This window comes from Misgurnus anguillicaudatus, chromosome 19 (genome assembly GCF_027580225.2).
Source record: "Misgurnus anguillicaudatus chromosome 19, ASM2758022v2, whole genome shotgun sequence".
Taxonomy (NCBI): domain Eukaryota; kingdom Metazoa; phylum Chordata; class Actinopteri; order Cypriniformes; family Cobitidae; genus Misgurnus; species Misgurnus anguillicaudatus.
In genome coordinates, this window is record NC_073355.2 from 33121965 (window position 1) to 33140296 (window position 18332).

Genomic DNA, 18332 nt, shown 5'->3' on the forward strand with positions numbered 1-18332 from the left:
TAGTAATTAATGTATGAAAAAACTCGATTGCTGCCCTATTTCTTATAGTGACATTAATTTATTTAAGGTCAATGAAGGCTTTCTTAATCACGATTAAGCACGTAATTTAAATATTCGTTTCCAGAATTTATTTGATGACACTTATAAATGCTTATGAAGTAATGGCATATGGGAAAATTCCAAGCCAAATGCTGTAACTTGTAATGCATTCAGATCTTTGATTTTATGAGAGCTTCCAAACATGAACTTTACAATATGAACAACATTGATCATGACTTTAACAAGATTACCTTATATAAATACGTAAATACGTTTATGTCAGCTAAACAAATCATTTTTACAGTATATTACTCCTGCTTAACATTTTTCAATCAAGTAACTGTTAGAATATAAATCTAATCAGGTCTGGGAATATGTTTCGTAGTCTGGAAGTCTGAGTTGAGCAGCAGAGATTTTGATATATCAAGGGCAATGAATGACACAGACACTGAATGCCGTTCAAATCATAGTCCAAAGTTTATTGGAGAAAGTTCCCATTATATTAGGGATGCAAGGAGGAAACATGAATCACCTGCCAGAAGATGAATTATGTGTGGACTAACTCGTGATCATCTCTTGGACAAACAAACTTAGTATTTGCAAGCTTGAAAGTTATCATTGCTTCATAACTCATGTGAGGATAACAAAATAAAGAACATGTAAAAAACAGCCTTTTAATTCTAACAGTTTGACAATGAAATGAAAGTATTTTCAAAGGACGTATCAAACTTTTAAAGATTAAAGAAAACATGTTACTCATTTAGTCAGTTTCAATAAATAATTTTTTATTTTGTCATTTTATAAATAGTATAAAAACATTTTTTAGTCATTAAGACCATTACAAAAAGTAAGTTTAAATAATAAATATGAATCTAATAAATATCCCAGGATATAAAAATCCTACACATTAATAAATTAAATGAAAATAAATACAAGTATATGATAAAAAAAACAATAAGACCTAAATATCAGGTAATCACAAAATGCATGTACATTACAACTACAACTTTATAAAAAATAATACATCTTCCACCAATCCACATAAAAAAATAGGTTTCAATTTATCCATTTTGTATGTTTGAGAAACATAATTCGCTTTTTTTATCAGTTCAAGTTTTCATCAGAAAATAAATACAAGGACAAAACTTCATTAAACACCTTAAATGAAATGTAACACAGAGGTGTAAATAAATCACAGAACATTCATATTTTTTGGTTTTTACAGCAGTCTTAGACTTTTTTTCTTTGCACCAACTCCACTTTATGAAATGTAACCCTGATCATCACGACTGAAGCTCTGTTAATGTCTCAGGTGCTTCTTAGCATTGCTTGCAATGATGTCCATCCTCTGAAGGTGACTTTTCACAGCTTTCCAGATCTGCCCCCATGCCTGAGCACTGAACTCCTGAAAATGCAAGAGGAACAACGCATGTTGAGTTCAACTGACTTTATAATAATTTGAAACCAGAATCACAAATACACTTTGCCTCTTACTAGACCGGGAAAACAAATGGTGGAAAATCATTAGGCTAAGTGAAGAGTTCCTGAGTTCTCTGAATATTAAAACCCAGTAACTTGTTAATAGCAAATACTGTAAATCCTTCCCTTTTACTTTTAATTAGACATTATAGACTCATTATTTTATTTCAATACAGCTAAACATTGTTATATCATGCAATCAAAAACTTACTTTTTTCTTTAGAGTTTTCTTCAAAACCTTGAAGTGCCTTTTTAATCGTTTCTCATAAGACTTCTTATGTATTGATTTTTGGTATTGAGCCACCTAAAACCAACAAAACATAAAATGTGAGCAAAAGAGTAAATCAACACAATGTAACAATGTCTGTAAAATCCAGACTCAAGTCTCACAGTCTAATAGTGCGATAAGGAGAATCAAAATTTGGTTTTAGTCATTGATTTTACATTGACTTCAATCTTTGACATGACCAGTCAATAATAAATATCAAGGTTATGTTCTGTGCATAATGTAGGATGATTGTAGAAAACAGTAAATCACAAAAATATGACTTTAGCTTGTTTTTTACAGGTAAGCTCATATATCTCTAACTTTTCTAGTCAAGTTTTTTAAGTATAAATGTTTTTCACACAAGACTTACACATTCTTTGAGGTCAGACGACTGCCTGTGCAGGACACTTAGAAAATGGTCTACAGTCCTGCGGTTCCATTTGACTGAATTCATGTGTTCCTTTGCATCCATGAGGTCTATGATATGATCCAAGGTCAAGGTAAGAAACCTCACCTGGTCCTCCGCCTGTAAAGAAACAAAGATTAATGATATAGCTTATAATACATACAAGTGCAGTGCTTTTATTATAACAATGCCATAAGTATTTTATATAAAATTGTACACATTTATAAATAATAGAAATACAGTATCTATGTTGTTTATTGATGTTATGAAATATCTATATCAGTTCTAAACTATTAACTCTGTTCAAGCAGGCTATTAAATAAAAACCCACCTCAGCGTTGTCAATCTGGTGGTACAGGTTCCGAGGAAACGGCACCCTTCCTGGAGGATCGTGTGCACCCTGAAACATAGTGTAAAATAAATCATTTGAGATATCACAGATCCACAGATTGTTCCTACATTATAAACTTCTCTAAAACATATATGCTTACATTATGAATTACACTGAAAAATGGTCACAAAATGTCCTAAGCCGTCACTGGGCAGTATTGCATTTAGGTAATTAGTATACCGTTATGTACCATTTCCATACTGTTGACGTACTAATATGCACTCTGTGGTACCAATATATTTCTTTGATGTACTCATATGAACTATTTAGGTATAAAGGTGTACTCTTCGTAAAGGTTACTGACAGACCATGTTTGGGTATAAATTATAAAAGCTTGTTTTATGTGCATTAGTGGCAAAAAAATTTCAGTAAAACAGTCTGCTGTTACAAATAATTGTGAGTCCAACCTTATAAAACCCTCACAGAGACACATTTGTTATGCATAATAAATTGCTACTGCATCAAATTTGTTCTTTAGAAAACAATGCAAAATTTTTCTAACGCAACAGTGGTGGTAAATTTCCAAACATTCATTCACAAATTAAGCCTAAAATATTAAAATTGTACTTACCATTTGCCTAAGCAGGGTCAGAGACTCGTTGCTTATTATGCTGTACCGGGCGAGCCTCTCGCAGGCAGAACATTGACTCTGCAGGGTCAAAAATATGACAAAGACGTAAGTCCACATTTGATTTTGCTTCATGTTTCCAGAGCTGTTTTCTACTCTCTCGCTTAGAAGAAGGTTTGAATTCCATCTTCATGTTTGGGTGCTCAGGATTTATATGGACAGTAAGAAAAGTGAAAACATTGAAATCCCCGCTTTTAGGCTGCACTTATCCTTAGCCTATCCTACTTTCACTTTCTAGTTTTGAATTGGATGCCATATTCAAAACAACAACAAACCACTCTTTTCAGGTTTGTTTGATATAAAATATTTTATAAAGCGCTTAAATTAGATCTGTTTCTTAAAAGAAGTGAAATTTGAATTAGTTTGTGCTTTAGGTTTACGAGACACGTACGCGTACAGAGTGATTGAAGTGGAAACAAGTGTTGGTACGCTCTTGTCCACTTGCTGGTATACAAATCCTTATTTGAAATTTCTACAATGAAAATACTTTGAGACATTGCTGGTACATCAATTATTAATATTATTCGCTAAAGGATACAATTTGTTAATAAATGTTTTTTTAGGCTACCAGGGAACCGTTTGCCCAGCCACTGATTTGATATTATCAAATCAAATATATAGGGCCTACATGTGTTCTGAATGATGCTGGGCGAAATTCTATTGGTTATAATTAATAACAGCGGATTGGATTCAGTGCATTCAATGAAAAAAAGAAATGAATGAAATTAATTTGTGTTAACACAGACACTGTCAGATTCAAAATACAGCAAACCATATTATTACTCTGAATTAAACTAAACCAACAGAAAATGTGTAGGCTAGGCTATGTCAAGATCATACAATTCCCAGTCTCATGTAAATGCGTATAAATAGCGTATAAATCGTGCAATTCAAACACCAAATTCCAAATTGATACGCTTAAGCGGCGCATCTTTTTGTCACTTTATTTCTTGGTTTCTCAGACCACCCGACGTATATTTTTGAACGTCAAACGTAATGTTGGCAGACCGTTTTCTATTATTTCGGCCCACAAAAACAAACACAAACTGGGGTTAAATGCAACGCAAGGTTAGAAAATAATGTATAGGTCAAAGCAATCTCACGGTAAATAAAACTTACCTTAAAATATAGAACAGAGTTTCCCAGCGCTGACGTTTCAAATGAAAAGAAATGGGAAGTCCCTTTCACTTTCTGTTTGAAGACGTCACTGGGTGATGCAACTTGCTGACATGCGCTCTCTCATTGACTTTCACTTTTCCGGATGCAGCTGCGTGCAACGTCACACATTTTTACTAAACATTATTTTATTATGACGAATAGTTGTAGGTGCTACCACGGATTCTTAATTTGATTGTTAAAAATTCCACTTTCAGCCTTCTATCATATATCCGCAGGACTTTTTTATTTTTATTGCTGAGTTACACAATAATGCAAACAATGCACATAGCCTATATTGCTACGCAGAGAATAAATAAAAAAAGAAATATGTCGACTGACATAGACATCGCCTAAAACAAGTATACTTCCACAGCAGTGTCATGAAATGTATAAACATTTATACCACATGGCTGTTGAATGCTTCATTCCGATTGGTTAAAAAACTTCTTGTGGTGTGCATTAATTTTTAGTTAACGCACAACTTTGAAGTATTTTTAGGTCTATCAGCATTAGATTTTCATATCTCTACGCCGAGTTTAAAAGGTATAACTGATTTATTTAATTTAAACAAATATAGCATGCGTGGTAGCGAAATAAATACATTGAAAATTAACAGAATAATTCAAAAGAAAATAAAATAATGAGCAATGGAGACAACTGCATTTTAATGACTAAAATTCCTTAAGTAAATCACCAGAAAAAAAATGTTTCATGGTGTGGCACACTTTAAGAAATAAGGTACATGACTGTACAAAAGTTGTCACTGGGGCGGTATACCTTTTTAAAGTACACGTTGGTATACAGTTGAAAGGAACAGTATGTGAACCCTTTGGACTTACTTGGATTTCTTCATAAATTGGTCATAAAATAGAGAAACACAGTCTGCTTAAACTAATGCCGCACAATCATTAAACCTTTTCATGTTTTTATTGAACACAACATGTAAACATTCATAGTGCAGGGTGGAAAAAGTATGTGAAACCCTAGGCTAATGACTTCTCCAAGAGCTAATTGGAGCCAGGAGTCAGCCAACCTGGGGTCCAATCAATGTGATGAGATTGGATGTGTTGATTAAAGCTGCCCTGTCCAATAAAAAACACACACCAGTTTGAGTTTGCTGTTCTGAAGAAGCATTGTCTGATGTGAACCATGTCTCGCACAAAAGAGCTCTCAGAAGACCTACGATCAAGAATTGTTGACTTACATAAAGCTGGAAAGGGCTACAAAAGTATATCTAAAAGCCTTGATGTCCATGTTTCCACAGTAAGACAGATTGTCTACAAATGGAGAAAGTTCAGCACTGTTGCTATTCTCCCTAGGCGTGGTCGTCCTGTAAAGATGACTGCAAGAGCACAGCGCAGAATGCTCAATGAGGTGAAGAAGAATCCTAGAGTGTCAGCTAAAGACTTACAGAAATCTCTGGCACATGCTAACAATTTTGTTGACAAATCTACAATAAGGAAAACATTAAACAAGAATGGACTTCATGGGAGGACACCACGAAGGAAGCCACTGCTGTCCAAAAAAAAAAAACATTGCAGCACGTCTGAAGTTTGCTTTGCTGCCTCAGGCCCTGGACAGATTACTGTCATCGATGGAAAAATGAATTCCAAAGTATATCAAGACATTTTGCATGAAAACTTAAGACCATCTGTCCGCCAACTGAAGCTTAACAGAGGATGGACGATGCAACAGGAAAACGACCCAAAGCATAGAAGTAAATCAACAACAGAATGGCTTCAACAGAAGAAAATACACCTTCTGGAGTGGCCCAGTCAGAGTCCTGACCTCAACACGATTGAGATGTTGTGACATGACCTCAAGAAAGCGATTCACACCAGACATCCCAAGAATATTGCTGAACTGTAAAGAGGAATGGTCCAAAATTTCTCCTGACCGTTGTGCAGGTCTGATCTGCAACTATAGGAAACGTTTGGTTGAGGTTATTGCTGCCAAAGGAGGGTCAACCAGTTATTAAACCCAAAGGTTCACATACTTTTTCCACCCTGCAATATGAATGTTTACATGTTCTGTTCAATAAAAGCATGAAAACGTATAATGTTTGTGCGGTATTAGTTTAAGCAGACTGTGTTTTTCTATTGTTGTGACTTAGATGAAGATCAGAACACATTTTATGACCAATTTATGAAGAAATCCAAAGGGCCCAAAGGGTTCACATACTTTTTCTTTCAACTGTATATAATATGAGTAGGCCTATACCTCTAATAGCCTACACGCTGAGTAGGCTTATAGGCTACATATCCTACTGGTACCCCAAAAGTACATATACCTAAATGGTACATATTATGACCTTTTTGAAAGGTACCGTCCCAGTGACAATATGTACGATTCTTGTACCTGTTTTTCTTAACCATATAAGCGGAATAATAAACTCCAGTCCGCTGAGTCCGTTGAAATAATGCACCCCCGCGGTGTAACGCATTAACACCGCGGTGTGCATTATCTTGGAATAATTCTGCCTGTTGTAAATTATTCCTTAATTAATGCAAAATACTAGTGTTGTAGTTCTCGAGACTGGTCTTTTTAAAGGTCTTGGTCTCATCTTGGAATCGACCGCATTTTTACTCAGTCTCGTCTCGGTCTCAGACAAAGAGGACTCGAAATTTTATTTCAAGACCGGTCAAGACCACAACTGATGGCACATCACAAATTTATTTTTTATCATTACTTTTATGCCGTTTATTCAGGTTTGGCATATGATTTTGGCATTGTTTAAGCATTGTTTAAGTTTCTCCCAATGACAATTTTTCTAATTTTATTAGTAAAAACACCTGAATTGTGTTAAGTGGATGGCAAGCCATGGAAAGACAGATAAATTCCCACATATTTGCAATGCCTTTGATTATTTTTTCAATTTCTCTGATGGCATACACACACACAGAAAAGAAGGGCCTAATCATATGCATATTCCACATTTTATCAGTTTTTATTGCAGTGACTCACACTGGTCTTGGTCTTGTCTTGGTCTCGGCCTGTCTTGTTCTTGACTTGGTCTCATTCTCATCCCTTCAAAGTCTTGGTCTTGTCTCGGCCTGTCTTGGTCATGACTTGGCCTCGGTTTAGGTGGTCTTGGCTATGAGATACAATATATGAGATTGCACTCTCAGAAGAAAAGGTACAAAAGTTGTCACTGGGACGTCCTAATATGTACCATTTTGATACCAATGTCTACTTTGAGGTACCAGCACGGTATCCTTATTGTGAGTGTGTGGACCAATGATTTTTCAAAAATGTTGTTTCTTATATGCAAAACGATTATTAAACTAGGTAGCCATTTATATAAGTAATATAGGCCCCATGAAGCTTACAGAAGCATGTAAATTGCAACGCCTTTAGGTTGTAAATTCACTCCAAACCATGGCTTATTTTATTGCTTTTATGAAACGACTATATTCTATACTTGTCATACGCATGTTATAAAATAAACACAAAGCAACAAAGATGTAATTATATTGATCAAATATTTTTTATTCAAACAATAAAGTTTTTTCAGAAACAGTGTAGCAAAGTGGTTGGCAGTCAAAACAACACAGCAATACAAATGTAATAAAGTAATCCATCAATGACAATCAAAAAATAATCCAATAATGAAAGCCAATCAATTAATTACACAAGTTATCAATTTATATTGAGCGATAATGGCACAGAAAGAGTGTATTTAATGAATTATTATTGTTCTGCTGTGTACCGTGTGTTCACTTCGACTAAGCTTTGAAGACGCCAGCTTTTCCTTTGCATACCACTAAAACAATGAGCAGACGAGAATTTTTGTTTTCACTGCACCCCAATTTTAATCAGTGTGTTTTAGAGAAGTATACAATATTGATTCAGCGTATTATATCCAAAAAAGTGAGAATGTGATGGGGAGAAAACATCTGCGTGTTAGTGGGTTGCGAGTTTCGTCCGCTAATTTACTCATCGATACCTATCTTCGTTTGATCGCTTTCGATCACAGCTGTCGGTCTACATTTCTACGGAATAATGCACAAAACCAGAGCGTTCAAACCTTAAACAATATTATACATTATAAGTAGCCTAGCCAGACAGGAGCGGGTCACGGGAAAGTTGTCACATAAGTAAAACAAAACAAACTTTTTGTCTGACAAAACTACCCCAAAATAGATTTAACAATGAACAGTGTGAAAACTTGCCCCGGCTTCCCTGAATATTAAACGGTGTAATCAAATAACGATTTAAGAGACACTGCAGGTTTACATTGACATTTTATTTATTGTAAAAAAAAGTGACATTTACATATTGCACATTGTTTTATTTGTCCAAAACATTTGTTTAAATTATACATTCATTTCCAGGTTACATTCATTATATTTCTTCATTGTATGGTCAGTCAAGACGAACCATGAAGTTTAGTCAGTTGCAACTTCATTCATTTGTACATATACATTCGTTTACTCACTTTACAAATAGTGCAAATGGAAGCAAATAATATTAGCCTATTAATAAATAAAATAACATAAATAATATAAATAAAATTATTATAAATTAAAAGTTCACAGTTTTTTTCTGAATGTATCCATGACGCCCAAAATCTCATTGCGCACAATCTCCCACGCGCACTTGCTGAAATTCTATAAGAAGAAAGAAAAGTATACAGTACATTAATAGCGATATAATTAATATTGAAGACATTAATAAACGTTAATGCTCTGAATTGTTAGTGTCTTACCTGCTCTGTGAGAAACTGATCGAGCTTCTTAAAGTTTTTGACCAGCGTCTCAAGCGTCTCAAGTTCAGAGCTCACCTTCTGGATTTTAAAAATAGATTAAATTAATGACAGTGTCGACTATTCGGGGAAAATGATGTCTCAATCCCAACTAAAGGTATGCCCATGACTTACGGAATTTTCATATGTTTTATTTTGCATGTGAAGGAACGTCATTAAATCATTGAGGGCAGTAGAATTCCAGTGGCCGTGGCTTTTCTTCTTAAAAATCTCAAAGGTGTGATTGAATGCTATCTTCAGTGCTGGCTGCATTTCTTGCGCCTGTTCTCAAAAAGAGAATAATTATTAAACAGGGTGCAAAAGCATCATTGACTTACAACAGGTGTGCCATTTATTATTTCCGTTCTTTAAACCTTCAATAATTAAATCATATACGGGAAATATTTGGAGGCATTTGAAAATGAATATTAATAAATTATATTTTGGGGGTTGCGCCAGTGTGACATTTGATAAACCAAATGATACCTGGAGAATTTGTTTATCGTCTACCTTACTAAACATTTATCAAACACACCTGAACCAGCTATTCAAGTTCTTCTTGTTCATTTAAAATACGTGCAGTTTTATTTAAGTGGGGCTGGAACGAAAGCTTTGGTATCCAGATTTAACAATTAGGCTACTTCATAATTTGATGTACCTTTTCTGGAAGGCTCGATGAGAGATCAAAAGAAGTTATTCCCACCTCCCTATAACATTTCATATAAGGTTTCCTATGACCCTGTGGGGAAAAAATTATATTAATGAATTATATTATTTTTTCGCCAATATTAATATTAATAATTCATTGACTCACATCACATATAAGGATAATATTGTTTATTTGCAGATTATCAGCGCAACACACATACACACAAACAGATAAACAGACAGACTCACCAGTTTATGTAGAAGTCCGATTGTTGTTTTCAAGAGCTGTTGGTCGCTCATAGATGCTGCATACAAGGTCGGGATAACAATGAGCCAGAGAAAACACACAAAAGTGTTCATTGTCGCTTTGTATTGATAGTAGCTAGAGCTCAGTGACAATATTAACGAAAAATGAACTCAAGTTTGTTGCAAGACACTGGCTATATAGACTCCAGAAAGAATCACCATACCAAATTTGCATTCCATGTAGGAGGCGGGAAGCCCGGCAGGAATTTTCAAAAGAAGAAAGTGAAATACGTAGTCACGTGCAACTCTTTCATTATCTCACCTTGAAAACATTAATGAGAGTGATATTACATCACCAATTCCCTTGAGTCCAACAGGGATTTTTATAACCAGCCCTTTTAGACGCAATTCATGAGAATGCAGATTAGGAGCTTTTTGATTTCAGTTATTGATTTCAAACTGTGACATGAACTTACTCAGTCATTATTAAAAGGTATTAAGGTTATATTTTGGTCCCTTACATAGGATGATTTTAGCAAACGGTCTATCACAAAAATATGACTTTAATATGACAAGTGACCTATTTTCGTTTAGGTATCATATAATGTATATCAGATTAGATTTAATAGTTGTGAGTGATAGAAAATATTTAAGTATTTGTTTTGTTTTGTATGATGTCATATATTCAAGCTGTTTGTATTTGGTGATGTCATAACACGATCACGTCGGTGGTAATTTCGAATTGTTTCCGGTGTTGTTTAAATACAAAGCTTTTTATTTTCACTTTCATGTGTTACCTGAGGCCGATTGCATAAGACAATAGCTCTAAAAATAAATCAGGTCTCTTTTTTCTGACAGATCATAACTTTAAGTAGGATATGTTACATAAAGAGGTGGATTGGTCGATTTTAAATCAAAATAGTGAGACTGGTTAGCCCTAACTAATTGCTAGTTGGTCAGACTAGTTCTTAAGACACATGTCACGGCTATTATGCAACCCGATATGTGGGGTAGAATTCCTTCGGGAATTTTATTACGGCACCTTGCGTGATGATGCAATGTGGGCGCATCAATAATTGCTTAATTCTTGTCTTTGTTGTTCTTTCTAGGAACAATAAAGGATGTTAAAAGTTTGTCCTACGAATTTGTAAGACATTTTCTTTATTTTATGTTTAAATAGACGTCACACCCACTGCATCTGTCTGTCTGTGTATTGAGCTTAAATGTATTAAATTAAAGAGTGGGCTTAGATGATTTCGTCTAAACGGAAACACAAATTGGGCCAAGAAAATGTAGCTGTTGTTAATTCTAATTTTAATGTTTTTCGGTCAAACCTTGACAGAATAAAATCAATGTTAATGTAGGATTTTATGTAGGCCTATTAATTATTAATTATTTTTATTTATTATTATTAAAGTAACATTTAAAAATGTTTAACGTCAATCATCCAACGACGGTGAAGAAGAGAACAACCTTTCTATAAACCAGATTGCAGGATTCTGTTAAGGCTCAATATTAGATTTAACCCTCCTGATATATTCAAAATTTAGCAACACTTTTAATGTTTGGGGTCAAATTGACCCCAAATAGTTTAATATATGCTAAATAACTTCAAATTTAAAATAAAATTGTAAAAAACACTTTATTTTTTATTTACATAAATTGTTTATTTAATATATTCATTTCTATGAAACCGTATCTTTTGTAGCACATACATTTAGTGTGTATTTAGTAACAAAATAAAAGTATTCATAAAAATAATATATATATTTTTTTATTTGAGAACAGTTTTACCAGACTTTCACATATTAATAGTAAAAAAACACTAATTAGATCAGTTTTGCAGGAACACTGTATGTACATTTATATATTTGGCAGACACTTTTATCCAAAGTGACTAAAAGTAACTTTAAGTCAAAAAGTATCAAAGAAAAGTAAAAAAGTAGGGGACATATCAGGAAAATCTTTCTTCAGGACTTTTTTCATGTTTAAGTGCTATAATTGGGTCACCAGTGCTTCTATCAACAGGTGATAAAGATCAACCCAGTAAACCATTCTCTGCAAGCATATTAAAAAATACGCCATTGAAATTTGGCTCCCCCTGTGATGTCAGAAGGGGATAATACCACCCCTTAATCTGCACCATCGAACCACAGCACTGCCTTTTAGTGCAGAGATCAGCTCATTTGCATTTTAAAGGACACACCCAAAATGGCACATTTTTGCTTACACCTACAAAGTGTCCATTTTAACATGCTTTAATAAATTATCTATATGGTGTTTGAGCTGAACTTCACATATGTGAAGACTAATTTGACATTTTAAAAAAGTCTTGTGAAATGTCCCCTTTAAAGGTTTAAAAATACAATTCGCATATTTTTCAGAGATGTCAAAGTATAGCTTTGGGGTCAATTTGACAAACATAATAGAAGGGTTAAGTTTAGGATTGGGTTAGGAGGCTTGTGTATTATTATTTAGTCAATTATGGTTATATTTTGGCTTAAGAGTGTTTCTTTGACATGGATGTAGTTCTAGGAACAACCACACAAAAGATTAATCGCAAGGGGGCAGCAAAACATCGCTATACACCACGAAACACAACGAATTAGAGAGACAGGTGATGTGAGCGTTTTGATCATTTTTATTTTTTTAAGTTTACTGTTTAATGACAGTAAATGTGATTTTACAAGCTAATGTTGGAACTTTCTATAAACAAATTAGATTGCAGGAGCATGTTAAGGCTCAAGGTTAAGTTTGAGACTGGGTTAGAGGCTTACTATCTACAACTCGTTAGGGGGTCAATTTTAGGGGTTAATTATGGTTACAGTTCGAATAAGTTTCTTTGACAGGAAAGTTATTCCAGGAGGACCCAAAATTATTTTGCTGCACAACGGAAGGGTCCGCAGTTTCGGACCGCAGTTCTTGGACCCTAGTTTTTTTTGTGACAGCGCCACCTAGCGAAACTGCAGCCTTCGGTTGTGCATGTAGAAGTAGATGCTACTCGGAGGACCAACAAAAGATTTTGATAGATGTGACAACACCATTTCTCTGTCGGCAGGGGGCACCACAACATCGCTATACACCACGACACAATGACGTTTTGATTGTACAGGTGAGTGAAGAACATTTTTGCTTTAATGTTTGTATTCCATTGTTTTTGCCTCGTGTTTCTTAAACGTTGATGTCATATCCCACATTTATATGCTACAGACGTTGTGAAACTATGTATCATTCAGATTGCTCAGTTGTAACTGTAGGTCATAAAGTAAATACTACATTTTACACTTTTCTCCATGACATTTCTGAAACTTTTTCTGTCATACAGTCTCAAAGGTAAAAAGATTCCTCGTTCACAGTCAGACACAGAGCACTAAAACATGTTCATACTTGTTTAAGAGCAACTTGGCATGCATGTCTTGGAGATTGAGATGTACCGTGTGTCCTAAAATATGCACAAAGAAAGCACACACACACAAACTCACACGAGCACGTTACTGTACCTGTACCTGCTCTTCATTCTAAACTCAGTTTGAGGTAAAAGCGTGCAAATCCATGACAGGAAATGAGATAGTTTGAGAATAGGAAACCTATTGTGGCTTAGCTCACTGAACAGGAAAGAGAGGGTTTCCTTCCAGAGGATGTAGAAGACAGGGGACTGCAGAGAGAAAGACAAAGATATATGTTACCCTGTCTGTGAAATCTCATAAGTCTCATAATCTAATATCTAATTATAAGATATTGAGCATCACATTTCATTTCAGGTCATATTCGATGAGAAAAGGAATCAATGTTATATATTCACAGAATGTTCTTTACATTATGTAGGTTGATCTTATATAGAAAACCACAAGGTAGATCACAAAAATAACTCACAGCAAGGCAGGGTCACATGATGTTCCCCTATGCATTTTTAACTGCAGTTTTAACTTACTCAGCTGTCCAACAGGACCAGGGCCCGGTTTTTCAAAAGTAATCCACTAGGATTTTGGATAACGGATTGGATCAAATCTTGAAAATGGGTTTTTCAAAAGAAAAAACGGATTACATAATCGGATTAGATCACGTAATCCAATCTTGGCATTGATCCGGATCAAACCTTTAGTTTGGGTTTTTCAGAACTTTTTTTTCAGAATTTAATTTGTTCATCTTTCAGGCTACAGTGATTAGGTAGGCTTTAACGTATTCAGCCTTTCAGTATAGGCCTACAGCAAAGTAGAAAGAGTTTGGCCTCATAAAATAATCCCCCAAACAGCTGACAAAATTGACCAAAAACAATAAATTTTATTCTGTCACTAATTATATATATATATATACTAATTTAAATATATATATATATATATATATATATATATATATATATATATATATATATATATATATATATATATATATATATATATATATAAAAATTAGTGAATATATAAATTCAGTGTATGTTTTGTAGGTCTCAGATGAGTGAACTCCTGGAAGAGGATGGGGAGGGGTTTTTCTTTTTTATTATTTTTTTTGTAATGTGTGTGTTTTCAGGTCAAATAAAAATAAACTTAAATTGACCCCACACTGGCTATTATACTTGTTGCTCTTTACATATCTATAGTTATACATTGTGATTTTCTATCCTGTTTGAGCACTGGTTATCCATATTTGGTGATCCTGAAAAGTTCCTATCCGTATCAGACTGATCAAATCCGATGTTGCTTTGAAAAACTGGCTCAAAAGTAAGCTGGATTACGTGATCACGGATCACATCCAGATCAATTTTATCCGGATTAAACCTTTTGAAAAACTGGGCCCTGGTGATTACTTTTAATTCACACACCTTGATAAGGGTCAACAGTCTGTTAGATTAAACTTGTTTTAGGACACTAATAGGACAAACTTTGGTGCAAAGCACTTTATAATAATTTCTAAGGTAAAATGTTAAATGAAAACACCAGTTTTTCAATATTTTACTATGTTCTTACCTCAACAAATTAATACATCTTTTTTCAATGTGTGCACTTAATCTTTGTACAGCACATCGTGAATGTGTTAGCATTTATCCTAGCCCCATTAATTCCTATGGTTCCAAACAGGGATGAATTTAGAAGCCACCAAACACTTCCATGTTTTCCCTATTTAAAGACTGTTACATGAGTAGTTACACGAGTAAGTATGGTGGCACAAAATAAAACATTTGCTTGGATCCTAAGGAATGAATGGGGCTAGGCTAAATGCTAACACATTCAAGAAGCGTTGTACAAAGATTAAGTGCACACATTGAAAAAATATAAGTATGTGTTAATTCATCTAAGTTGAGGTAAGAACATAGTAAAATATTGAAAAACTGTGGTGTTTTCCTTTAAACGCTGTCATTTATTATCATGCACAATAACATTTGCTTTATAAACTAGTGTTAGTGTTCTATTAAGTTTAAACTGGCTTTAGCAGTGTATTAATCTCATTTTCAGGGTTAACAAACAAACTGTGAAACTTAAAGTGACGATTGTGAAAAGTTGTCATTTAGTCAGTGAATCATTTAACATTTGTCATGCTTTGTTCCTCATTTGATACACTAAAAGGTTAAATGAGACAGCTCATTCATTTCTTTATCCTCGTAAAAATACGTTCCCACATTTTTTCCAGCAAAATACAATCTATTCCAAGAGACAAATAAGACATCACTGAAAGTACAGAGTCCATATCGCCCCACCCAGTAAACATACTCATGATTTATTTTTTATTTTTTTGCAGGGGCATGTTGCTCACAGATCTGAGGTTTAGTAGTAACCTCTTCTTTCCTGGTTACACACAGTTCAGCGAGTATACGTAGTGAATACGTAGTGGTTTGTTTTCGTGCAGCCTAAAATTGATCAGAGATTTGCTAGAAGGGAGGGAAGAAACCACCAGGGCCCAAATGGGTGTGAATCAACCGCCGTGTGTTATTCATAGAAGCTGCATAGAGAACTCACATCAAGCATAATTCAGATTAACAGCCATGTATCGTTTTAGTTTGCTTAGTTTACTGCTCAAAAAATATAACCCTTGAGCATTTTCACATGGGGTAACCGGGCAAATGACGTGTTTTTGTTTGCAGGCAAGTCAATTATTACTAGGTTCTAGTAATCATCTGGGGAGGAGGGGCACCACCATAAGCGACAAGGAATACCATCTACTCCATATAATAAACTTATGTCATGTGATTTCTATTGTTGGATTTATTAGTGGATGTGTATATTTGCCAGAATATTTCCTTTGCTTTAAATACCGAAACATTTTGTCAACTTGTTTTTGTAGTCCAGTGATTTTTATAAGGAGTTTGACAGTACCTGAATGTTTTACACATCTGAAATTTACATTTATAAATTAAATCGTGTTTTGACACCTGTACTCTCACCCATGTGTGCATCTGCTGATGTGCTTGTTTAACTGGTTAAGAAAAGATGAATGTAATTATGTTCCTTTGTACCATACCCTTATTTCTCTCTCTCTCTCTCTCTCTCTCTCTCTCTCTTCCTGTTGCTTGCTGTCTCACTCTTTTAAAGCTGTGATGTGATTGCTGGAACAGGAAATGAATGCAGACAGTGGAGGCAGGCAAGCTGAAACTGGCACAAAGCTGTAGCGTGTATACACACCCACCCACATTCAAGCATACACACATACGGATGTACACCGATCCTGAATGACAACTGTCAGAGCTGGAACTTTTAGCTATAGGTGGGACAACAAAGTGCTGTGGGACGAAGACCGAACGTTTTATTACATTTGGAGACTTAATCAGAAGAAAGGAAATTTAATAAGAAAACCAGGAGGGGAAACCTACAAATGTAACTTGAACAAAAAGAGAAAGAGAGAGAAAGGATGGCACTCCAATTCCTCCAAAGCAGGTACTTTTTTAAAAACTTGAAAAAGTTTTTAAATGGGATAGCCTACGTTGTAGATGTGTTTAATAATTATTTCATCGTAAAGTACTTTGTACCTTTGGCAGACAATTTGTTTACCTCTTTTTCTATCCTATATGAGTGTTTCCCTTAGCAAGTGATTTTTAAAAAATCAGCTACCTTCCTTTTTTGTGTTCCTGTGTGATAAAAGCAGACACTTGTAGTTTCAAAAGAGAAGCAGTACTGCTTTAAAACCACAGTAAGCGATCTTTATTTGTGCTGTGAGAGGAGAATATCAGCGCATGCTGTCAGCAAGTTTAACTGCTGTTGAGTTTTATATGTTCAATGCATGATATTATTTAGCGTGGGTGTCGCATGTTTATCACCTGAATGCAACAGTCAACAAGATTGGTGAAGTGAACATAATAGGTATTGTTGTTACATTAGATTCATTGTCAGAGCTCTTATTTTGAGCACTCTTAAAAACGGGTAATTCAGGTTTATTGGGAAACTTTGGTTTAATAGCCGTCAGCCTGCGTTAATTCACAGTACAGTACGTGTGATCAAAACATCCCTCGTTTTGGACTTTGATAATCTCGGTTGTATACTTGACAGAGAGCAATAGTGCTCTTTCTGCATTCCTGAGGTGACTGCGCTGGTGGGTGTGGAGGGAAACTGGAACACCACAGATCTGGTCCAGCTCTGTGAGTAGTACACGGCACATTCCAGGGAGGATCTCATTTCTCCCTGAAGCCTTTGGTCGGTGCCGTGTAACCTCTCAGAATAACCATTATAACATCTGAGGTCACTGCTTTGTTTGGGCTCCAATCGCTCTACATTTGCAAGCATGTTCACATCTGGTACGTCTGAGCAAAACCAAAAATAAGAGTTCTGTCGTCATTAGTTTTTCCTCGTGTCGTACCAATCGTGTACGAGGAATACAGTTAGGCTGGTGGGTTTTTTTTTTTAGAAAAAAAATGAAAAAAGTGACGAAAAATACAATGCATGACCTCAAAAGAAATCTGTGCGAATTGTGTTGTGTGTAGTGAAATGATAGCATGCGAAAAGTTATTTTCTGAACAAAAATCTCGCCCTTTCGGCAATGGATGCCAAATCTAATTTGCACTTGTTCAAACCCGGCACAGACGTGCTTGAGCACACAAGCACAAATGAGATTTGGAGTTGTTATTTTCAGCAAGTATTGACTTAGATATTAATCACCACACCAAGTTATAATTTTTTTGGCTGCACCTAAAATTTTCAATAAAGTGGAGTCACAGAGTTTTGAAGAGTATGTTGGCATACTGTGTTTTGTACCAAGCGTGTAGATTGGGTTTAAACTAGGCTTGGGCGGTATTCAAATTTTGATACCGTCAAACCTCCTCCAGTATACAATATTGCTAGAGGTGTAACGATTAATCGTGTGTCCCATTAAAAATGCCTGTCTGAAATCGATTCTGAATCG

At 35.0% G+C, this 18332-nt stretch overlaps 3 protein-coding genes across 8 annotated transcripts in view; 1 reads left to right on the forward strand and 2 right to left on the reverse strand.

The window, feature by feature from the left end:
• Positions 1-1296: 1296 nt before the first annotated feature.
• Positions 1297-3817, reverse strand: ifnphi1 (interferon phi 1). The gene is made up of 5 exons (XM_055194488.2): positions 3155-3817; positions 2524-2592; positions 2157-2312; positions 1730-1822; positions 1297-1444 (listed from the first exon to the last, which is right to left on the reverse strand). The coding sequence occupies exons 1-5, from the start codon at positions 3284-3286 to the stop codon at positions 1340-1342; spliced, it is 555 nt and encodes a 184-aa protein (XP_055050463.2). The 5' UTR covers positions 3287-3817; the 3' UTR covers positions 1297-1339.
• Positions 3818-7606: 3789 nt separating this feature from the next.
• On the reverse strand, positions 7607-13659 carry LOC129436392 (interferon alpha-5). Of its 4 annotated transcripts, none has more exons than XM_055194496.2 (6): positions 13514-13659; positions 10011-10066; positions 9772-9852; positions 9249-9395; positions 9078-9155; positions 7607-8979 (listed from the first exon to the last, which is right to left on the reverse strand). In XM_055194496.2, the coding sequence occupies exons 2-6, from the start codon at positions 10059-10061 to the stop codon at positions 8902-8904; spliced, it is 435 nt and encodes a 144-aa protein (XP_055050471.1). In that variant the 5' UTR covers positions 10062-10066; positions 13514-13659; the 3' UTR covers positions 7607-8901. The 4 variants fall into 4 exon arrangements, with proteins under 4 accessions (XP_055050471.1, XP_055050470.1, XP_055050469.1 ...); XM_055194495.2 differs by having other exon boundaries at positions 13508-13659; XM_055194494.2 differs by lacking the exon at positions 13514-13659 and adding an exon at positions 10232-10816.
• Positions 13004-18332, forward strand: part of arhgap27l (Rho GTPase activating protein 27, like) — a 35970-nt gene continuing 30641 nt past the window's right edge. For 2 of the 3 annotated variants that reach the window (XM_055194489.2, XM_055194490.2), the window contains exons 1-2: positions 13005-13119; positions 16532-16873. The gene's annotated coding sequence lies outside the window, so the exon portion shown is untranslated. Of the gene's footprint in view, positions 13120-16531; positions 16874-18332 lie in introns of all 3 variants that reach the window. The other variant, XM_055194491.2, reaches the window with a different exon arrangement.